The sequence below is a fragment of the Pyricularia pennisetigena genome, chromosome 6 (assembly GCF_004337985.1).
Source record: "Pyricularia pennisetigena strain Br36 chromosome 6, whole genome shotgun sequence".
NCBI lineage: Eukaryota > Fungi > Ascomycota > Sordariomycetes > Magnaporthales > Pyriculariaceae > Pyricularia > Pyricularia pennisetigena.
In genome coordinates this window covers 38,421-63,968 of record NC_043744.1, presented here as the reverse complement: position 1 = coordinate 63,968, position 25,548 = coordinate 38,421, and the positions used below count along the sequence as shown (strand labels likewise).

General features: G+C 36.8%; 2 protein-coding genes across 2 annotated transcripts; one reads left to right on the top strand and one right to left on the bottom strand.

Moving 5' to 3' along the window:
• Window positions 1-2,993: 2,993 nt before the first annotated feature.
• PpBr36_03967 (uncharacterized protein) lies at window positions 2,994-3,320 on the bottom strand (the record flags this gene model as incomplete). Its single annotated transcript, XM_029891134.1, has 1 exon — window positions 2,994-3,320. One exon carries the CDS (start codon window positions 3,318-3,320, stop codon window positions 2,994-2,996), a length of 327 nt encoding a protein of 108 aa, XP_029748964.1.
• Window positions 3,321-4,361: 1,041 nt separating this feature from the next.
• On the top strand, window positions 4,362-5,807 carry PpBr36_03966 (uncharacterized protein; the record flags this gene model as incomplete). The annotated part of the gene is made up of 1 exon (XM_029891133.1): window positions 4,362-5,807. One exon carries the CDS (start codon window positions 4,362-4,364, stop codon window positions 5,805-5,807), a length of 1,446 nt encoding a protein of 481 aa, XP_029748963.1.
• Window positions 5,808-25,548: the final 19,741 nt, after the last annotated feature.

Sequence of the window (25,548 nt, the reverse complement as noted above, 5' to 3'; positions counted from 1 at the left end):
CGAATATTGCGCAAAAATATTTATTTTATTTAACAAAAAAGGATTTAAAAAACCTATCGGGAAAATCGAATCCCAAACAAAATTGGAATCCGGAAAAAGCGATTCGAATAATATTTTAGGAAAAATTTCGGACGATCGCCGCCGCTTTTCCTGTTTTGCCTCCTCCCGTTCCACGCGATCCAATTCCTCCAAATTATTAATCCCGCGAAATACAATTTGCATTATTTTTTTAGACCACAATTTTTTTTATTTTCGCAAACGAAGCAATTTCGCCTATTGCGCGTAAATTTACTTTTTAAACGTTTTAACCTCCGCATCTAATTTCGAATGCTAGCGATTAATATAACGGATTTAAACAGCGGATAAACCTAATACGTCGCAACCAAAACGGTTGGAACGAACGTATTCCATACAACGAGCAAAATCCTGCGGAAATATTTAATAAAATACTACGCCCTTAATATAGCAGGGATTGCAGGAAAATATTTCGATAATATTGGTCGATAATAGGGAAAAAAGGAAAACGTGGCGACGTTTTATCGACGAATAACCAAATTTTAATTTGGTTACGCGATTAAATATAACGCAAAAAAATTAGCAAAAAAAAAATATGGAAACAAAAACAAAAATTAAAGGAGTATAAACTATTTAAAGGCCAAAAGGATTTGGCCAAAAAAAGGGAAACCTAATATTACGACCAAATAAAATGGGTTGGTATTAATAAGGCCAGGCGGGGTTATACCCCTTTTAACGACATTCGCCCAAAGAAATTACCGACAACAGAATATCGATTACTTAAGGGAGAAGTTACGTAACGCTACGTAATCGCTAAAAAGGTAATTTTAATAATTTTTAAAAAATTATAATAGATTAGGCGAAATAATTTCTGCGATTTGTGACAGATTAAGGAAAATCATTTTTGGGATATAGTCTATATAAGGCACGCTTATTACCATATAAATAGATTCGATTTTAGGATTGTTTAGCAGCAATTAAATTTTAATTAACCTCAATATTTACTTGAGAACGATTATAATTTCACCCCAGTTATTGAAAACCCCAGTTACCCAATTAAGACGCTCAGTTGCTTTAACCCACTGTACTTTACCCTAAGAACAGGTTACCCGATACCTTGATCGTAACATTTCGGTTAAAAAAAGGCCAAAAATACCGCCATAAACGGCGAAAATCGACAAGTTGTCCTTAAACCTGAACCAAAACAATTTTTAGATGGATTTACAGGTACATTGCAAAACCCTAATTGAGCCACGAAGTGGAGCGAAGCGAACGAAGTGGATTAATTGTGGAGTTTTGGGCTTCAGGGATGAGCCCTGAGACTAAAGTATGCATTACCGAGCGAAATTTCAAAACGTTTACTAATGGGATAAAGTATATTAACAGCGTTTAGACAAACTGACGGTGATGATTGCGATAGGAATTTTAGCGGGAAGCGCTTCGGCCTTCCGTTTTTCAAAGATGGTATTAATAAATAAAGACCCAGATTTTTTGGGTTTGTTTTTAAGCAACGCGCCGTTTCTTTTTGCAAATTATAAGCACGTAAGAACAGCATCGGGGCTTTCAAAGCGATGGTGGGATTGGGTAAGTTATATCAGATGGCTAAATACGAAAAAAGTTCCAGATTACCAATTTATATTAGTTTCCAGGAATAACCTTGTTTATATTTGGTGCAGCGACCAAACGGCGGAATAATATAATAGCAAATATTAAAAAATCCTTCTTAAATTCATTTACCAGCAAAATAAAAATTCAAGTAACCCAAATAGAGAACGAGGCGTAAAATTAATGAATAACGATTAACAGTTTCGATAATAACGATAAAAATAAAAATAAAAATTTGTTTTCGTTAGAAACGTCGGGAAAAGCAAATATAATCGAAAAATTTAAGTTAAAATTAAACCGAATAGCAAAAAGGGTAGCCAAAATAACAGATAAGCAGCAGAACGGCCAGAGAGGATAATTTTTCAAAAATAATTGGCAAAATGCTGAAAAAAGGCTTTAAAAATTATTATAATTACGTATTAAAATTCGTGGTAGGAAAAGGCCTTTTGATACATAAGAAAATCGCCAAAAATTTGTAATTAATTAAAAACGACGCCGCTACGATCGGAGAACAAAATAAATGGGTAACAGGAACGTTAACCGAATTTATTTAGAGTTATTATTTTTAAAGAAGGCCTCGTAATTAATAATTACTATAATAGGAAATTATAACGGGTTACGGAAAGCAAAGGCGCAACGATTAAATATTATAACCGTTTTTCGAAAATTATCGCAACCTATATAGTTGTTTCTATTATTTTCCTTTTACAGATTGTTATTACGACTGGATTAGAGGTTATTAACCGCGTGTAAAAAAGAAAAAGTTACAGGTGTTAAAATAGAGGGAATCGCGGTTAAATTAACAATAAAGCGATAAACTACGTATAATGCCACACAGGTTTATTGCACGTGATTCACCCGCCTGATTGCGAGTATAAGACGGAAGGACGTTCAAAAGCTCACCTTTAGACAGTTTCATAGAACAGACAATTAATATATATCTTTATACTCGTTTAACAACGTTCTATTAATCGATTGACATTACGAAAAGCCTATTAACAGTGTTTTTAAATTATATTTTATTTGTTATCGTGATTTTGTTTTATATCTTTAGGCAAATTTATATTTGATCTATAATCGTCATTTCGTATTATATTTCATATTTAACTGTAAAATATATTTTATGTATAATTGTGATTTTACATATAATTCGAAAAAAATCATAAGTATAAATATGCAAAATTTGTAATTTTACGGGGTCTCCCACGGGTTGGCCGCCCCACCGGTTTCGGCTGCCACGGGCCCCCGTGGGGGGAGGGGGGGTTTGGAATGCCTTAGCCTTATCCTACACAACTTACACACCTGGACAAGAAAGTTGTTCATGTCCACTATAGGAGCACTATCCCCATAATTATTCCTCCCCTGGGGCCAATTTAACCACCGACGGAGCCCATGCCAGGCCTAGCGCCACCGCCGCTGCCGGGAGAAGTCTCGGTGCGCGCGGCCAACTGGGTCGGGGTGCCGAAGCCTCCCCGCTTAATGCGGCTGGGGTTTATAACGTCCCTCTTCTCGACGCTGTCGACGGGCTCCTCGCCGCGCCTGCTCAGGAAAAAGGTGTGCGGCTCCGTGTTGCCGGTGCACTTGTCGGCCGCCACCTTGTTGCTAGCCGCGTCCAGGCACGTGACCTGATCGTCCTCGGCCGCTGCGACCTGCGCATAGTAGACGGCCGCGGCGAACTGGATGGCCGCGCGGGTTCTCATGGTTGGGAAGTGGTAATTTGCTTTTATTGTGGCGGTGGGTTGGTAAACTGGTCGAGGTAGAAGATGTGTGGCAGAGAGTTTAATGTGTGTGTATATATAAGTTAAATTGTTGTATGAAAGGTGATGTGGGATAAGGTTCTGGAGTTAACAACGAGTGGCGGGGTGGGCTTAATTTAAGCTACTCTCTACGCTGCCCACAAACCATTTCTGGGCTTCTGTCAGGGAAAGTGATCAACGTGGGTCACGTGGGCTAATGGCCTCCCTCCTTGTCTTTTTTTAGTCCAACATAGTTGTGTAATCCTCTACACTTGTTAAGCATTCTGCAGACAGATATATTTGGAAACTATTCAATCGTCATGGGGCTTCAGTCTTGTGTCTCGAGTTTGTCAGACCATAGTACGCAGCAAAATCAATGGGTGTCGGGATTACTAAGTTATCTGGCAAAAGTATGGTATTGTTAGTAATTTGCCACGACAGTTAATACCTGAATCTCTTCCCGAATAAGATCGATCGAGGATCTTGGGGAGCCTTGCATGACTTTTAATAAGATTGGGATATTCATTAGTAGATCCCCTCATATTGTAACTGCTACCTAATAATTGTGTGGCTGACTCGATGCTTTTATTTTAGCATGATATGCATTTTCAAACGTCAGATCCTCGCCTCACTGCCCCCTTCCCCATTATTCATCGAGCCAATCCAATGCTCTTCTAGTTATTAAAAGCCCAAAGGTAAGCTTATATGTATTTATGGCAAACTCGAGTTATTTTCTCTAGTACCTTGCGCCCACTGTTACAGGCCATGACAAGAGTTCGTTCGAGGCGGGGAGATTGGAAAGTTTTTGGTTCCGTTGCTTTTTACGCAAAGTTCTATAATAATCCAGTGGTTGTCCTGTAATTTTCACAGTTGAAAGCTGTGCCAGATACCCAGGGCTTTCGCAACAACTATCACCTTCCCACTTTTGACCCACCAATAGAAGAACCATTTAGTTAATCGCCGAAAACATAATTTATACCCCTGGTCAGACTTCATTTCAAAATAATGCGGCGCGTTAAAGTAGAGCCTCGCCCAAACGCCATACGGCTGGTGCAAAGTCAGGGACTTGTGTATAACGTGTTAAACGACCCCATCCCCGGAGAGAAGAAGCGCGAGCATTATTGGAATGACGACCGCTATTATACCTTTACTGTCGAAGAGACGGAGTTACTTGACCGTGCCGCCACGGATGTTTTTAACATGTTGTGTGAGGCGTCCGAATATTTGACGGAAAACCCTGAACAAATCACCAGCAAACTCGGCATTCCATCCTATTGTATTAAACAAATAATCGAGAGTTGGGACCGCGAACCAGCGTTTGGGAGCGTCTATTCCCGTTTCGACATTTGCTTCGGGGGGTTAAACCACCCAAACCCGCGGCTGCGCGTGCCCAAATTTTACGAAATAAACGCCGACACGCCAGTTTCGCTCTTGGAATCCTCGGCTATTCAGTGGTTCTGGCTCGAGCAGACCGGCCACGGGCCAGATCAACACAACGCTATCGACGAGTACCTCATCCTGGCCTGGAAGAGAAACCTGGCCGAGATCGAGGCCCGCCTCTGCCACAAGCCCAAAGTCATCCACTTCGCCAGCTCCTGGGACCCCTGGGGCGAGGACAGGTTCAACGCCTTTGTCCTGGCCGACACGTGCCACGCGGCCGGGTACAAAACGAAAAATATACTCATCGAGAACATCGGGCTGGGGCCCGACGGGCGCTTCTACGACGGCGACGGGATGCACATTGACGTGATTTTTAAAATGTACCCGTGGGACTACATGATAAAGGAGGAGTTTGGCAAGGCCTGCTTCGCCGACATGGACAAGGCCGACGGCACCATCTGGTTTGAGGCCCCCTACAAGCTCATGTGGAGCAGCAAGGCCATCTTTGCCATCCTTTGGGACATGTTCAAGGACGACCCGCGGGGCCAGTGGCTCCTGCCCACGTACCTCGAGTCGGAGAAGCCGGCCTCGCTGACGCGGTACGCCCGCAAGCCCTGCTACTCCTTTGAGGGCCGCGGCGTGACCCTGATCCAAGACGAGCAGGTGGTTAGCCACGTCGACCCCTTTGACCGCGAGCACGGCGAGGGCTACGTGGTGCAGGAGCTGGCCCTGCTGCCCGAATTCAAAGACGACGACACCGGCGAGACGTTCCACCCGCTCATCGGCCTCTGGATGATCGACGGAGACCCGGCCGGCTTTGGCATCCGGGAGGACCTGGGCCTGGTGACGCAGTCCGATTCCGTCTTTGTCCCGCACGTGGTCGAGGACGCCAAGGAGGTTTCCTACACTAGGAAGCCGGTGCCGACCTTGGAAGAGATTGAAGCTTCGCTGTCCATGGAAAGGTATAATATTGGGTCGTCATTGGAGAATGAGAAGAACGAGGATTTGTTTGCTTATATTGACAATGTGGTATCATGTGGCCAAGCTTTGGAAGGAATCAAAATGGTTTAACCTTTGGGTCACTCCAACTCGCTATAGAATTTTAGTTTTTCGAACGAAACTTGTAGTTTCGTCGTACAAGAGCGTTTACGGGAACCCATTTCGCATTGAAACCAAAGTCAGAGAAGAGGGCTGTACTCCGAGTTCCGAATAAATCACGCCCACTTAATGAGGGCAATATGTTAAATATGCAACCTTGCATGCTTCGTACCACATTTTCTGTTCCCTTGAATTGAAAGGAAATACAGAGATACGGGCGGGTGTGTTCTAGCGTTGGCGAGCAAAATGAAAGAGCTGCCTTAGTATATAGAATAACGTATCCCCCATTAACAAAAGAAGGCGCCGCAAATGCCATTTACCACCGTAAGTAACTAGTACATAGTACAATATTCTTCCAGCACCTCTTTACTGTTAGTGGGGAAGCATGGGCATAATCTAATCTAAGGCCTGCCAAAACCCGAAAACAGGTTTAGCCCAGCCCGGCCCGCTAACCTATGGGCTTTTAACGGGGGCCCGTAATGGCCCACCGGCTTTTTTGGCGGGTAAATGGGGGCCCGCGGGCTGGCGGGCTCAATCCGAATTAGGTAGCCCGCGGGTTTTCGTATTAGGGCGATTGAAAAGGAATAATAATGTAAGAGGAAAACGAACTTATTAAAATTTGGATAAAAATTCAATAAAAAAAAATATTTATCCATACAATTATCGAGTAGCATGTACTAAGCTTAAAAATAACGCAATATAACTAAAAGGAAGTTATAGTAATTATGTTAAATAATCATATCTTTTTTTAAGCCTATTATTTTTTATAAAATTTAATTAATATTTGATATATCCGTATTAATGTGAGTGAAATTAATTTGGTTATCCTGTTGTTTTTCCTATTTTTCTTCCTATTTTCTTTCGTTTTTATAGTTATCTTATCCTGATTTATAAAATAAAGAAAATAAAAACGAAAAGGAAATCAAGTCCGCAAATGAAAATAAAAACGATGAATTTGCAATAATAGTTAGTTGCGGTGAAACCTTTCTAACAGTTTTAGGGAATGTTTTAACAGCAGTTTTGCCAAGCTTTTTATTTGCAGTTTTAGTAGGTAACGGAGTTTTTGCTATCTTGGAAATCTTTGGCAATTTTAATATAGATTATAATGGGTTTTAAGCATTTAAACCAAATAAAGTTAAAACGACGGTTAATGGGGATTTCATTTTCGGGGCTAATACGGGAATAAATAACCGTTGAAGAATAATTTTGGGTAAAACATTGGGGGTATATCCGTTTATTTATAATATTAGGGATATATATAACGAAATGCATATTTTTAATTTAAATAATAATACGGCGAACATAAATGGCGCAAAAACTATTCATGATATAATATTGAAATAATATAAAAAATAATTGTGGTAAAATGTTTTTATTTGCAAAAGAAATAATAAAAAAAAGTGATTTGCTATTTTTTGCAAAATTATATTTATAGTTTTGAACCAATTCCCGTATTAAGCCTTGGAAAGGGGTTTTGGGGAGAGATAGTTCAGGGGCTTTTAAATACCGTTTAATTTCGCGTAAAATGATTATTATATTAAATTTAATATATAATTATAAAATAGGAAATGGATAAAATTTACCAGCAGGTTTAAACCAGCGATTTTGCCCCTGTTTACCCATTAGTATGTTTTTTTTTAAAAATGATGTGTAAATTAAGGAAAGGTTTTAAGCTTTTTAACAGCAATGGAAAAGGAAATTTGGGCGCAAGGAGCCATTTAAACCAAATTACTTGAAAATAACCTAACTGTTAATTGGACTTTATAATGTAAAGGCCATGGCCAAAATATGGAAGGGTAAATCCAATAGTTTCAGTGCTTAAACTAGACCCCCCTGCTTCGCAATGGGGACCGGGCGCTCCATATACCTTTTAGCCACATGGCTTTCGACCAATTACATTGGCCTAAAAAATCGCGCTCATTTTAATTTAAAAACATTTTGTCGCATTTCGCCGTTTTATTACGACCAGATAAGTCGGGTCGGTACCAATGAGGCCAGGCGGGGTTACACTAGTCTCAGGGCTTATCCCTAAAGCCCAAAGCTCCACAATTGAGCGTGGCTTAATTGCGGTTTTGCAATGTACCTGTGGGTCCATCCAAAGAACGCTCTGGTTCAGGTCTGAGGATAACTTGTCGATTTTCGCCGTTTATGGCGGTATTTTTGGCCTTTTTTCGACCGACACACTTTTATTATTACACAACTACGCAAAATATTGAAAAAAGAAAATATCGTTGAAAATAGCGTTTAATACCGCTATTAGCAGCGATTTGATTTATTTCATTATCTATTATAACGGCCGAATTGGATACCACCTGCCCTTAATCCGTTCATGGCGATATTGTTTTTTCAATTAATTTTTCGATTTTCGATTTTCTTTAATATTATTTTCAATTTTTAACAAATTTTATAAATTTTGCACGTGGAAGGTCCTATATATAAATTTATCGTTATATTAAATTTTGGTTTAGAACCCGGATTATATAAACCGTTAAATAAGCGGATAGGTAAAGTAAACACATTTTTATGTAAAATTCACAATGGAAACTCGTTTATATTTTTACCAATTTTTACGGTAATAAAACCAAGGCTACAGGGATGGAAATACGTATATAAGCAAACGTCCACGTCCAGCCCAATTTATAACATTTGCTTTTAAAAATTTTTTATATAAAAAAATGCTAAATATATATTTTTTATTAATTTTTTGCTTTATTTAGTTAACTTTATATTATATTAATTTGCAGCCAAATTTAATGCACATTGCACGTGGGGGTTGGTATATATATATATATATATATATATATATATACTATAATAATTTAATTTGGGATTATTAAATTAAATAAGCCGTTAAATAGGCGGATAGGTAAAATATATGTAATTTTATATATAATTTTAATCGAAACACTTGTATTCTATCTACGGGGACTTACATATGTAAGTCAACGTGTTTTGTTTTGCCGCACATCCCCAAATCTAACCCAGTTTGGTTAATGTCGTTAACCCATTTGGACTTACATCTCAAATAAATGACTTATATCCCATCCCATTTGGATTTACATATCAACGGGTGGATTTACATCCCATCCCATATGGATTTACATATTAACGGGTGGATTTATATCCCATCCCATATAAATTTATATATTAGCGGGTGGATTTACATCCCATTCCATATGGATTTACTTATTAGCGGGTGGATTTACATCCCTTTTTATATGCATTTATATATTAACCGGTGGATTTACCTCCTTTTTACTTACCGCGCCTTCCCAACCCACGCTATTAACCAGCCGACGTTACCGTATATCCATATACTGTACCGTTACCTAATTTTACGAACGTTTAAACGTTTATAAAATTGGATTAACATTATACGCACTATATTATAAACAATTTCCAACCCCACCCATTTTATTAATATGCCGTACACCCGACGAAATTGCAATACATCCACCCGCCCTACGTTTATTTAACGTTATAAATATTGCGACGTTTACAACGTTAATTAAACATTATAAGCATTGCAAAACACATTATATTCGATACCGTCCGAATTATTAATATAACGGCGCATTTAGCCGTTGGATTAACATACATTTTTAAAAAACGACATCCCCACCGTCGCCTATTACGAAATTATAACCCTAACCCAAAAATCCCCCGCATATATATAACGTATATAATTATATTTTTATAAAAATCGCCGTTTTAATAGTAAAATGTAGGTGTTATAGCAATTATATCCCCTATATTCCTAATTACCGAACATTTTTATATATAATAAAAAATTTTAATTTATTAATAATCGCGACGTTAATTTTGTATCCCAACCGTAACCAATATAAAACTTTATATACCGCATTTATTGTATAAATTCCCCATACTAACAAAATTATTAGGTAAACTCCCTAATATTACCAAATATTTAAACACGAAATGCGTTTAACGTTATATTATTTAATAGGTTATAATAAAACCATTTGTACGTAAATTAATTCCAATTTGCGGATATGGCGATATTTTTATACCCGGCCAAATTACGTTAAATTAATACCGCCCTTATTACCTGCGTAACGCAAAATAATAAATATAACGTAAATTCGCTTTCGTATGGTATCGTCAATTTTATGCAAATAAATAATTAGCGTAAATAAAAAAAATTATCGAGCGTTTAAAAAAAAAATGTTAAATATTAAACGATTCCGCATTTATTTTGCAAATTTGAAAAGTATTTATTTAAATACCATTTAAATTGGATATAAATTTTACGCAACGCTAATACGGATTTTTATCCTGTTTTAACACAATTAACTAATTTTTAAAATACGTCCAAAAATTTTTCTAATATCCCGACCCGTTTAACTACTCCAATTTTTAACGATAAAAATAATTGGAAAAACTCCTTATCCCTAATATTATTTAACAACTATACTTTAATCCATTATATAATAAATATATAACGCGGTAACCACGAAAAAATTACTCGCGTTAAACCCGTTTTTAAACCTCACCTTTTTCCGGATTTACGCACCCCCATTGCCTTTTTCCATAATATTTAGCACCAAACCCCTTTCCATATCCGTTAAATCCCGGGTAACGTTATCGCTATTAAATTCCCGCGCCAAATTGGCAAATACGGTAAAATACGCCATAAATATGCTAAATAGGATATTTTTAAAAACGTATTCGTATTTGCATTACCCACTAGGTCGTTTATACCACGCGTTGCTAAAACCAGCACGATGTTCGTATTATCCATTCGCACTAAAATCCAAATATTGCGGTAAATAATATATAAAACAGCAATTGTATTTTTTAAAACCGGCGCGTGATATTTTATTTTTTATTATATTTTGTATATTTCCAACCCCGTATTTAGCGTAAAGTACCATTTATCCATTTAAAATAATTTTTTCGGTGTAATCGATGGCCCGATATTTTAAAATACCGCGCCCAATTAATAAATAAAATATATAATTTTTTCCGTCGACGCCGCCCCCGAAATGGCGGTCCAATAAATCGGCCAACGTTTGCACGGTAACGATAATGCGATTTTTAATTTCGTTATAAACCGAAAAAATAGCGTCGATATTAACGTTTTATTTTACGTAATTATTAAAACCGGGAGGAAAATTGATTATAATTTACGAAATCCTGGACGATGGATTACCGGGGCGTCCGGACGATCGTAAAATAAAATCCGATACGGCGGGAAAAATTAAAAACTTAAAAACTGTATTCGTCGAATGCGTCGGCGTAACGTATTCCGGGGACGATAATCCCGCAATTCGCGCGGTATATCGTCGTATAATTATTAACCCGTCCTCGCCTATAAAAAAGTTCGAAATAAAAATCGATAAATATATCCGTTTAAAAAGCAGGTATTTATTTTTTTCCAAAGGTTTTTTCGCCCCGTATTTCGCCGCAGGCGTTATAGGGGCTGCATATTTTAATACCACTATAATTACCCAAAAATTAGCATTTACCCGCAAACGCAAACCGCATTATCGACTACGGCGGTTATATACCCGTGGTATATTTATTTATATTTTTTTATATATTATTAAAAATTTCCGTTCCCGGTTAATATTAATTATATCCAACGTTACCGTACCCGTATTTGGCGTTTTTATCGTCGAAATGGCGGTTAAAAAATTCCTGGATATATTCGGAACGGCCAAATTCGGCGAAATATTTGTCGCGAATTTGCAATTTTAAATCGATAAATACGTAGGTCGCCGGCTTCCAATCCTTTCCAATTTTACCCCATTTTTGCACTAAAAAATCCAAAAACCAGGCCCCGACGTATATAACCAAACGGATATCCGGGATATTAACCCTTTCGTTAAACGCGGTAATCGCGATTAAAAAACCCCCAAATTCGCGCCATTTGTCGACGGCCGCCGGGTTAACGTCGCCCGAATAATAGGCGTTTACGCCAAATATATTAACGTACGTCGTATAATCGTTTTTTTTGGTCGTATATATTATATTTTTACCCAAATTTAAACGTTTCGATATATTTTTTAAAACGGTGCATATATTATTTATAAACGTTTATATATATTTGTAACGTAAATTGGGACGGTTATTCGGAATTTACACCTATTTTACCTTTAAACCGTTTAAACCCATTATTTTAAATAATTTACCCGATTTGGATTTCGGTAAAAAACCGGTAAATTTAACCAATTTGGAGGATAAAAAACGAATAACGCCGCCCAATCAACCTATAACCGTCCTAAAAACGTTTAACGTTAATACGTTATGCATTTCGTCGATACCGATTTTATCGATTAATTTATCCGTACGGGCGACCGCGGTTTATAATTTCCACGATACCGTACCTATGGTTTTTAACGTTACGAAAACCACGTTTTTCGGGGATTCGGGCATAATCGCGTTACGCCATATATAATAGGTAATATTTACCGCGGCGAGGCGTTTGGCGGTATCGTTTTGCAGGGCCCGGAACGGTTACACGAATATTATAATACCCGTCCTATTCGCGACCGTAAACAGTATAAATACCAACGATTTCCTACCACCTATCGGCGTTTTAATTAACGTCCTCCCTTTCGAATTGGTTACGGCCGCCAATATATCCTATTATTACGGTAGCAGTTTTGCACCCGATCCGAACATAATTTATATTACGTCGTCGTCGATAACCCGTTTATTAATTATAAATTGGCGGTAAAATTATATAATCGTTCGGTTATCGACGTTTTCGTTGGTAATAAATAAATGGATTTTACCGGTCGCGCCGATATTAAAAAATTCGTGGTAATTAAACGATATATAAAAAAAATCGTCGAACCGCGTACCGTTATTAGGGTTTTATTTCGCGTTTATTTAACTTCTAAGCTATTTGCTATGTTGTTTTATCTAAAGGTGGCATAAAAATAAAATAAGGTATAAAAGCAAGCGAGAAATAAAAACCAAACAAGCAAACAAGTAAACGAGCATCTAAGCAAGAAAAGTCAGGTAAATACCAAATAAACGCAGAAGCAAAACGAAAGAAAGAGTAAAAAACAAAATATAGAAGAAAAATAAAAGTAAAAGTAAAACAAAGATAAAAATAAATATAAAAGAAAATAAAAGTAAACATAAAAATAAAATTAACGAACAAAGGAAAAGTGCTAAACGAGGGTGTATAGCAAAGGTGGTAAACGTGGATTGCTTAGCGAATAAAACCGAAAAAAAAAAAAAAAAAATCAGATTCGTCGAGGTAGGTCTTTGGCTATCGATGCTGCAGCCGTTGTTCTAAACCGTAGTAAAACCAACGAAATCGAGGTATCTAGCCAATGGGCTGCAACGGGACCCACTAATTTCTGCAACTGTTTATAAAATTGGGCTGTGCGTTTTTCCATAAGTCCACCTACACTAATAATTAGTGGGTGAAAATGTGGATCCAGAAAATGGTACTTTCGCCGCTTTTTATTAGCTGCATCCGTTAGTGTTTTAAACGGGTCTATATTAGCGGAATCTTTATTTATTGCTACGATTTGTACGTCGTAATAATATTTAAAAATTCCGTTAATAACCGCAAAGTCTGCCCTGGACCCGTTGGGGTCCCTGCGTGTACCGGAGCGAATAGGGGTTGTTGGAAGGCTTCCGGGGGCTACAGGGCCGTCAAGGGTAGGGTTAACTTCGTTGTCGTTAATATTAACTCCGGGGTTAATATTATTTTCGTTGTTAATTTCGTTGTTGATTTCGTTGTTGATTTCGTTGTTGATTTCGTTGTTGATTCCGTTGTTGATACTAGGGTCGAGGTGTTTTAAATTTGGCTCCTTTTCGACGTGCAATTCGGGTTTAATGGATAAAGCTCGAATAAATGCGTGTTTTATATATTCGTGGCGGGCTGTTTCTTTACGCAAAGCTCCTTTACAGACGTCCTCGTGGCCGATATTCGTTAAATTACCGCAATAACCGCAGGGGTAATTTAACGATTTAGCCGGTGCTAATAACCTTATACGAACGGCTTCGGCGATTTTTATATCCGTTAATCGATTTGATTTTTGAATGGGTAAAATATTTAACCATTTACGGCCTAAATAACTGGCGTTTTCTGTTAAAGCGTTGCGTTGGGTGGTGGAAAGGTCGTTTTTGCAGTCAGCTAATACACCTTTATGTAAAAGCTCTAAAATTTCCGTTGCTGTTAGCCCGTGGTTTATGCGAACAAAATTGGGTATTCGTTGAATTTGTCGGCATATTTTTGTTGCTGAAATTTTTGCTGCATCGTATATATCTGAAGCGATACCGTTGTGTCGAAGTAAACCAAATCCTCCATTTTTTATAGGTAATGTAATTTACGGTATAATATACTCGTTAATACAACTTTTATCAGTTAAATTAATAACGAAATCCGTTAATAATTTATCGACTTTTTCCCACAATTCCCATAAATTTTCAGAATTTAAAGTGCGTAATAAATGCCGTAATAATAACTGGGTATTTTTACGCAATAGTAAAAGTCCGTATTGTTTAGGTAATTTGTAAAGTGAATTAACGGCCGTTTCGAATTTTTCGACTTTATTTTGTAAAAATTCTTTCCGTAAATGCGTAGGTCCAATAAATAAACCCAAAGTTTGCAACCCGTTAATCTTTAAATTTTCGATACTTTTTTCTGTAGATTTGGCGTTGTTAAGGGTGAAAGGGCTATTTTTAATAATACCGGAAATTTTATTTAAAATATTTGGCGTTTTAAATAAAATATATACGTCGTCCAAATAAGCCGCTATATATACGTTTGGGATGGTTTTTTAAATCGTTTCTAAAGTCGGCCTGAAAGCGAGGTTAAATAAAAGCGGTCCTAAAGGGTCCCCCTGTCGTATACTTTGTACCGAGGCTAATATGGATCCGTTTTCCGTTATTAAAATCGAAGGTTGGTTGTAAACCTAATAGGTAGACCGGTAAAAAATGGGTGCAAATCTGGCTACTGAAAAGGCTATTGCAGCCTTGGATACGCTATTAAAAGCGTTTTCTAAATCCAGGGAAATAACTGTTTTTATATCGTTACTATTACGTCCCATAATAGCTTTTTCGAGGGTGTAAATAGCCGGTTCCACGCCCCTTGGGCTATTTACCCTTAATTGGAAAGGTAATAAACAGCCGGGTTTATATAAAATTGATAAAATAGCTTTAAAAGCTACTTTATATATTAAATCTCCAACAGCAATCGGGCGGATACCTCCGTCTGGCTTATTAAGGCTTATAAATCGTAATGCACAAAATAGGTCCTGGCCCGGGGCTAACCCTTGACGAATTATATCCGCTAAAAGTTGTAAAATTGAAAGGACGTTATTTTCGTTATTGTTTCCGTTATTATTATTTGTGTTATTATTTGCGTTGCTTTTTTCAGGGGTTTTAATAACTGCATTTAACAAAGGTCTAATCCACCCGCTAAAACCTGGAACCTTTTCCCTTCCAATCGATAAAATGGCGGTTTTAATGGTATTTTCCGTTATAATTGTATTACCAGGTGAAGGTTGGGAACGCGTTTTAAACGGGTTTTTATTACCAATGGGGTGTTTTTTCCGTAAAATATTTAACGATTTAGGGGTTTCAGGGGCTAAAGGCGTTGGATCGATAATGGTTTTAGCGGCCCTTCCTACATAACTTTGTTCTAATAAATATTTTGCTTTTAAAACGGGGTCGATATCGTTGTTTTTATTAAAATTTTCGTCCTTTTTATTTGTTGGAGGCGGAGGTATCTGGGCTGGAAACGCCTGCATTATTTTAGTTAATTTACCGTTTATTAACCCAATACCAAATATACGGGGTAAAATAAGTAAATTAAAAAACGTTTGCTCGTTGGGCCGTTGCAGGAAATTTTTAGCTACTCGATTTGCGGCTTCTAAAAAAATTTTGGCCTGCCTGGCGTGGAGGTGGGTTTCCGGGATTGGGACTTTTAAATAACTTATTAATTTTTGCAATAACGGTTTTTGTAAAAGCGGTTCCGTTAATTGTTTATATTGGGCCTTTAATAGTAAATCCGGGTCCTTAAAAACGGTGGAATATAATTCCGAAATTTCAGGTAAAAAATTCGGGCTTAGGGTAGGGTTAGGGTTTTAATTCGCGTTTATTTAACTTCTAAGCTATTTGCTATATTGTTTTATCTAAAGGTGGCATAAAAATAAAATAAGGTATAAAAGCAAGCGAGAAATAAAAACCAAACAAGCAAACAAGTAAACGAGCATTTAAGCAAGGAAAATCAGGTAAATACCAAGTAAAAGCAGAAGCAAAACGAAAGAAAGAGTAAAAAACAAAATATAAAAGAAAATAAAAGTAAAAGTAAAATAAAGATAAAAATAAATATAAGAGAAAGTAAAAGTAAAAATAAAAATAAAAATAAAAATAAAAATAAAATTAACAAACAAAGGAAAAGTGCTAAACGAGGGTGTATAGCTTAGGGTGTATAACAAAGGTGGTAAACGTGGATTGCTTAGCGAATAAAACCGAAAAAAAAAAAAAAAAAATCAGATTCGTCGAGGTAGGTCTTTGGCTATCGATGCTGCAGCCGTTGTTCTAAACCGTAGTAAAACCAACGAAATCGAGGTATCTAGCCAATGGGCTGCAACGGGACCCACTAATTTCTGCAACTGTTTATAAAATTGGGTTGTGCGTTTTTCCATAAGTCCACCTACACTAATAATTAGTGGGTGAAAATGTGGATCCAGAAAATGGTACTTTCGCCGCTTTTTATTAGCTGCATCCGTTAGTGTTTTAAACGGGTCTATATTAGCGGAATCTTTATTTATTGCTACGATTTGTACGTCGTAATAATATTTAGAAATTCCGTTAATAACCGCAAAGTCTGCCCTGGACCCGTTGGGGTCCCTGCGTGTACCGGAGCGAATAAGGGTTGTTGGAAGGCTTCCGGGGGCTACAGGGCCGTCAAAGGTAGGGCTAACTTCGTTGTCGTTAATATTAACTCCGGGGTTAATATTGTTGTTAATTTCGTTGTTGATTTCGTTGTTGATTTCGTTGTTAATTCCGTTATTAATACTAGGGTCAAGGTGTTTTAAGTCTGGCTCCTTATATTCTATATACGGTGACTTATATATGTAAGTTAACGTGTTTTGTTTTGCCGCACATCCCCAAATTTAACCCAATTTGGTTAATATGGTTAACCCACTTGGACTTACATTTCAAATTAATAACTTACATCCCATCCCATTTGGATTTACATGTCAGCGGGTGGATTTACATCCCATCCCATATGGATTTACATATTAGCGGGTAGATTTACATCCTTTTTTATATGCATTTACATATTAGCCGGTGGATTTACCTCCCTTTCATTTACCGCACCTTCCCAACCCACGCCATTAACCAGCCGACGTTGCCGTACATCCACATACCTTACCGTTACCCAATTTTACGAACGTCCAAACGCTTATAAAATTGGACCAACATTATACGCACCACATTACAAATAATTTTTAACCCCACCCATTTTATTAATATGCCGTACACCCGACGAAATTGCAATACCTCCACCCGCCTTACGTTTATTTAACATTATAAATATCGCGACGTTTATAACGTTAATTAAATATTATAAATATTGCAAAACATATTATATTTAATACCGTCCGAGTTATTAATATAACGGCGCATTTAACCGTTGGATTAACATATATTTTTAAAAAACGATATCCCCACTATCGCCCATTACGAAATTATATTATATACAAACCAAAACTTTAACCCATACGTATACCGTAAAATACCGTAATATATCGACCACCGCGGCCTTTATAAAATTAAATAAATAATACGTTAACAATTAAACGACTCACATATAGGTTTCAACTTTTTATAATTTAATATATTTTTTTTATTTTCCATATATTGTTATATATATATTAACTGCCTACAAACCCCTACACAAATATAATTAACCCAGGAAGCCGGAGGTATAGCAGGCGTTATTTTAATTCCCAGGTTATACCGTTTAACATTTACTTTCGTTGCCCTTATCCAAAATACGCCGTATTTCGCGTCATCGCATTATTGTATGTAATAGGATTTTCTCCACTTATAACCCAAAAATCCCCCGAATATATATAACGTATATAATTATATTTTTAAAAAAATCGCCGTTTTAACAGTAAAATATAAGTGTTATAGCAATTATATCCCCTATATTCCTAATTACCGAACATTTTTATATATAATAAAAAATTTTAATTTATTAATAATCGCGACGTTAACCTTATATCCCAACCGTAATTAGCACAAAACTTTATATACCGTACGCATTATATAAATTCCCCATATTAATAAAATTATTAGGTAAATTCCCTAATATTACCAAATATTTAAACACGAAATGCGTTTAACGTTATATAATTTAATGGGTTATCGTAAAACCATTTGTACGTAAATTAATTCCAATTTGCGGATATAGCGATATTTTTATACCCGGCCAAACCACGTTAAACTAATACCGTTTTTATTACCTGCGTAACGCAAAATAGTAAATATAACGTAAATTCGTTTTCGGGTGGTATCGTTAATTTTATGCAAATAAACAATTAACGTAAATAAAAAAAATTATCGAGCGTTTAAAAAAAAATGTTAAATATTAAACGATTCCGCATTTATTTTACAAATTTAAAAAATGTTTATTTAAATACTATTTAAATTAAATTTAAATCCTACGTAACCTTATACGGATTTTTATCCTGTTTTAATATAATTAATTAATTATTAAAATACGTCCAAAAATTTTTTTAATATCCCGACCCGTCCAACCACTCCAATTTTTAACGATAAAAATAATTGGAAAAACTCCTTATCCCTAATATTGTTTAAAAACCATATTTTAATTTATTATATAATGGATATATAACGCGGTAATTACGAAAAAGTTAATCGCGTTAAACCCGTTTTTAAACCTCACCTTTTTCCGGATCCACGCACCCCTACCACCTTTTTTTATAATATTTAACATTAAACCTTTTTCCATATCCGGCAAATCCCGGGTACCGTTATCGCCACCAAATTCCCGCGCCAAATTGGTAAACACGGTAGGATACGCCATAAATATGCTGGATAAAATATTTTTAAAAACGTATCCGTATTTGTATTACCCATTAAGTCGTTTATATTACGCGTTGCTAAAACCAATACGATATTCGTACTGTCCATTCGCACCAAAATCCCAATATTGCGGCAGATAATATATAAAACAGTAATTATATTTTTTAAAACCGGCGCGCGATATTTTATTTTTTATTATATTTTGCACACCTTTAACCCCGTATTTAGCGTAAAACACCATTTGCCCATTTAAAATAGTTTTTTCGGTGCAATCGATGGCACGATACCTTAACGTACCGCGCCCAATTAATAAATAAAATATATAATTTTTTCCGTCGACGCCGCCCCCGAAATGGCGGTCCAGCAGGTCGGCCAACGTTTATACGGTAATAATAATGCGATTTTCAATTTCGTTATAAACCGAAAAAATAACGTCGATATTAACGTTTTATTTTACGTAATTATTAAAACCGGGAATAAAATTAATTACAACCTACGAAATCCTGGACAATGGATTACCGGGGCGTCCGGACGATTGTAAAATAAAATCTAATACGGCGGGAAAGATTAAAAACCCAAAGGTTATATTCGTCGAATACGTTGGCGTAACGTATCCTAAGGACGATAATCCCGCAATTCGCGCGGTATATCGTTATATAATTATTAACCCGTTTTCGTTTATAAAAAAGTTCGAAATAAAGGTCGACAAATATATCCGTTTAAAAAGCAAATATTTATTTTTTTCCAAAAGCTTTTTCGCCCCGTATTTCGCCGCAGGCGTTACAGGGGCTGCATATTTTAATATTACCACAATTACCCAAAAATTAACATTTACCCGCAAACGCAAACCGCACCGTCGACCACGGCGGTTATACACCCGTAATATATTTACCTGTATTTTTTTATACATTGTTAAAAATTTCCGCTCCCGGTTAATATCGATTATATTTAACGTTACCGTACCCGCATTTAGCGTTTTTATCGTCGAAATGGCGGTTAAAAAACTCCCGGATGCATTCGGAACGGCCAAATTCGGCGAAATATTTGTCGCGAATTTGCAACCCTAAATCGATAAATACGCAGGTTACCGGGTTCCAATTTTTCCCAATTTTACCCTATTCCTGCATTAAAAAATCCAAAAACCAAACCCCGACGCATATAATTAAACGGATGTCCGGGATATTAACCCTTTCGTTAAACGCGGTAATTGCGACCAAAAAACCCCCAAATTCGCGCCATTTATCGACGACCGCCGGGTTAACGTCGCCTAAATGGTAGGCGTTTACGCCAAATATATCGGCGTACGTCGTACAATCGTTTTTCCTGGTTATATATATTATACCTTTACCCAAATTTAAACGTTTCGATATATTTTTTAAAACGGTATATATATTATTTGTAAACGTTTATATATATTCGTAACGCAGGTTAAAACGGTTATTCGAAACCCATACCTGCTCCACCTTTAAACCGTTTAAACCTATTATTTTAAACAATTTACCCGATTTGGATTTCGGTAAAAAACCGGTAAATATAACCAATTTGGAGGATAAAAAACGAATAACGCCGCCCAATCGACCTATAACCGTTTTAAAGGCGTTTAACGTTTAATACGTTATATATTTCGTCGATAACGATTTTATCGATTAATTTATCCGTACGGGCGACCGCGGCCCACGATTTTTACGATACCGTACCTATGGTTTTTAGCGTTACAAAAACCACGTTTTTCGGGGATTCGGGCGCAATCGCGTTGCGTTATATATAATAAATAATACCTGCCGCGGCGAGGCGTTTAGCGGTATCGTTTTACAAGGCCCGGAGCGGTTATACGAATATTATAATACCCGTCCTGCTCGCGACCGCAGGCAATATAAATATTAACGATTTCCTACTATTTATCGGTATTTTAATTAACGTCCTCCTTTTCGAATTGGTTACGGCCGCCAATATATCCTATTACCACGGTAATAATTTTACACCCAATCCGAATATAATTTATATTACGTCGTCGTCGATAACCCGTTTATTAATTATAAATTGGCGGTAAAATTGCATAATTGTTCGGTTATCGACGTTTTTATTAATAATAAATAAATAAATTTTACCGGTCGCGCCGATACCGAAAAGTTCGTAGTAATTAAACGATATTTGGAAAAAATCGTCGAACCGTGTACCGCTATTTTCCTCCCGCGCGTACACGTTAACGACCGTTTCGTAAATATAACCGTTTTATTTTTCGGTTAACGCGTGGGCCTTTTTCGGAAAAAATACGCCTTCGATTATAATAAAACGTTTAATTTACGCCTTAATAACGTAACGAAACTATTATATATTTAACGCGTTATTGGTGCAAACGGCGGTACCGTTTTTTACCATTTTCGTTAAATATTCGTCGCCCACGGGGTACGGTTACCCAACCACGTTATAATTATATACGTAGGAATTGGTTTTTTTTTACCGCCTAATAACCTTTCGCACATTTCCGCAAACGGAACGATAACGGACGTCCACGCCGCAAATAACTACGCGGTTTTACGCGTATAAAACCGCCACACGGCCTTCCTAAATCGACCGTTACAATATATTTTGGTCCAAACGTATTTAACCGCCAATAACCTTTTATAATAAAACACGTTACGTTAACCGTTCCGTTCGCCGTTCCTAAATTGCAACCCGTATATTTCCGTACGTTTGGGCATTTATCCGCCCGTTAAATAAAATACGTAAACCCAATATTCGACAAATTTTTTATATAATTTTAATTAAACGGACGTTTCGTTTAACGAAATCGATAAACCGGTCCTCTATTTTAAACGTAGGGCGTCGTTTCCGTTTATCGCTTCGACCAAATATATTTAAACGCGAATAACCCATTCGTGGTTTTTTCGTATATCGAAGGCGTGCCACCGAAATAAATCGTTCGTCCTATCGTCGAAAACCTTCGACGGGTCCGGTATTTTATCGTTTAATACTTTTTCGAAGGAAAATCCACGGCCGACAAATATTAAATTTTCGAAATAAAACCGGAACGTTTGGAAAACGTTACCGCATAATTTGCGTATATGGGCTAAAATTACGCGGTTACCAAATATTATTAATTTATTGTCGTTATCGCCCGTCCAAAATACCTTAACCTCCCGTTCGGCGCTTTTTTTTAGGTCCGTTAATTTTAATTATATAAAAAACGTTTACGATAAAGCGGTATTATGGGCGATAATCGCATTTAAACAAATAACCGAATTTATTTTTTTAACCAACCACGTTATTTAACCCGGTAATAATTTTACACGTATTATTAATTTCGCCACGTCGCCGGATCGCAGCGATATTTACCAATATCGTTATTTTTATTAATTATATTCGAATTTAGGCGATAATTACGTTAATTGGCGCACGGTATAAATCGTTACGACAATATTATATATATTATTAATTCCCTAATCGCCGAAATTACGATCGCCAAATTCGCAAAATGGCCCCAAACTTTAAAATTAACACGGTCCATCGATAATTTCGAAATATAATTAACGCACGTATCGAAAATATTATATTAAACGTACTTTAATCGTACCCGCCGGTAGGAACCGCGCGCGGTTATCGGGACGTTATAACGTATATTATATATAAGGCCACCTTAATTACGCCGTTTAATAAATATCCGTAATTATGCGTTTCGTACTATCCCCTACCGTTACGTCGAACGGCCGCGATAGCGGAATGGAACGGTATAACGGTTCGCCACTTTAATCCCGTAAATTTGCAATATAATATGGCGTCCACGAACCCGTATACGAACCCGTTATTAATATTATCGTTTATAATATTAATTACGCCCGCGGCGACCACCGCCTTATACGCGGCGCGTTTAAACGCCGATAATTTATAACCCTACGCGGATTTTTTTCCCGCTTTTACCGTTTCCGCCACGAATCGGAATATATTATACCAATATTTAAAATATTTGGAAACGGTATTAATATTTATAATAACCGAAAACGCACCCGTCGATTTTTCGGATTAATTTCGGCGGTCCAAATATTGGAAAACCAAATGGTTTTCGTCGCGTATATTAATTAACAATTTACTTATTAACCGGTCGAAACCGGCGAACGCCGGAATTAACGCCGCGTCGTATCGTCCCGTCCTTAATAAAAATGCGATCCGGTCCAAAACGACGCTTTTACCCGCGAACGTTTTTTCGAAATTTATTAGGTTTAATAACGGGTTCGGGCCTATTTTGCAATCGCCCATTTTAACCTATTTATCGCCCGCGGTATTTTCGTCGCCGCCCCCGTAAACCCGCGCTATTATAACCGTTAAGGATTTATTTTCCGCCAATTCCACGCGTTCCTTAACCCGGATAAAACCCCACATTTTCGACCCTATTTTTATTTTTTATACCAATATTTCCTCGTAATTGCCCGCCCGTTCGTAATTATTATTAAAATGGATTTTGAAACGTTTTTTATCCCGGAATAAATAATTATACGGAATATTTTTAAATTCCACCGCTATTATATATTTAAAACCGTCGAATATCGGTAGGATAACGGTTGGATCGTACATTTTTTCGCGCGTCGCTAACGGTATAAATTTGGTTAAATTTATATTTTTGGTTACCGTTGGTAACGGACCGAGGCGCTGCGCCACGTCGCGTTCCATCGCGGCAAACGTTTCGGAGGTGCCGGTATAAAACGGATATTTGTCGAAATATGCAATTATATAAAAGGTAAAAAAAGGTATTTAATTTTATATAGGGCGGTATTATACGTAACGAAACCCATCGTGTAAATAAAACTAATCGTTTATATCGGTAGGGCCACGCGGTTTGTTTAACACGCCGGAACGACGTAATAACCTTTTAAACACGGAACCTGAAATTGTACCACGCCACAAGCGCCTATAATTAACCACCGGTAATCCGGAATTTTACAAAATTAAATAATACGAAAACGGAACGCCAAACTCGCAGCATTTAAACCGTTACCAATATATAAAAAACGCTTCGTCGATATAATTGGTAATATTATAATAATTTTACCAGTACCCGGATTCGAAAAAATGGACCCTTTTCCCAAAATACCGAAATTCCCACGCTCCGCTAATTTATAAAATTAAATAACGAAAAAACAATTAAAATAAAACAGTAAAGGATATTAAAATAAATTAAAATATAATAAAGTGAAAAACGTAAACGTCGATAAAAAAATATACTAATTTTACGACTTCGGCGATCGTAACACATACGCATAAACGAAATCGTTGTAATACCGCGGTTACGTGCGCGATCAACCCATTAAAACCCCGTATACGTTAACTTTTTTTCGACGTTATTCGTTAATAAACGCAAACCGTAACTGTGGGTCCAAATATTAACCGTTTAAAAGCCCAATATTAATATTACCGGATATAAATCGCCGACCTCGCCGTCGCGGGTAAACGAAAAATTACGCCAACCGTAACCCTTACGAATGGGTGGCGGTATTACGTATTTAACGACGACCCGGATCGTGGTAAAACAAAATTATAAAATCGAATTCGCAAAATCGGTCTAAATAACGCCGTAAATTATAAAAATTTAAATTCGGGATCCTAACCCCGAGGCCGGCGACGAAAAAAAGGTTTTATTTATAAATATAAGGTCGAATGCAAACGCCGGTGGATACCGGCAAAAAAACCTCACCGATTTAAACCCACCCGAAAAATATAAAAACCGCCCTTTTGCCATTTCGCCCTTTCTTACTCGAACCCTTCCGACAATTTTTTTTTTCCTTTTTTGGCAGTTTTTCGCACTATTATTTTTTTATTTTGCTTTTTATTTGCATTTTTGTACAAATTACGATCGTCGATTTCGTAATATACGTTTAATTATTAATTCCTGCTTTTACTTTATTTAACGTTTTTATTTTTAACGTTTATTTACTTTATAAACCCCGAATTGCTGGTATACGCTAAATTTAGTAAATCGAAATTACAAAATTTATAAACCCTGCCGTTGAAAATATTACCAGCACGCCTTTACGTCGCGGACTTTATAATATTAATAGGTATAACCATTCCTATTTTCGTTTGCATTTTATTAATTTGGTTTTTTAATATTTTTTACCGCGCGTCGCATTAACAAATCGTCCTTTGGACCATTAAATTTTCGTTAATTTTAAACGTTATTATATATATTATATCGTTACATTTGAGCAACTGGTTACAATAATTGCAACCATATATAATATTTAATACAATTTTACAATTTAATACCGCCGGTATATTAGCATATATTATACCGCCCAGGAAAAGCACCGGTAAAACCACCGCGGTATATGCGTCGGACCAGGATTATATATTTTATATATACCAATATACGTATAAATACCGTCCGTTGGACGAAATGCAAAATTATATGCACCGCGATTGGTACGATAACGATTATACCCAATAGGCGGAATACCCCGGATATAATAATTCGAACCCTGCCAAAACGGCGGTACTGCGCAAAACGACTATTGTATGGACCACCGCCTTGCGGGGGTTTAATATTATCGCGGGTTACCACTTTATATTCGAATTTAGGCGCGACGTGGTAAAACCCAACGGATTTTTTAAATTTTTTATAAAGTGGAAAACGCCTGCCATTATTACGTTTTTTTATACGTTTAAA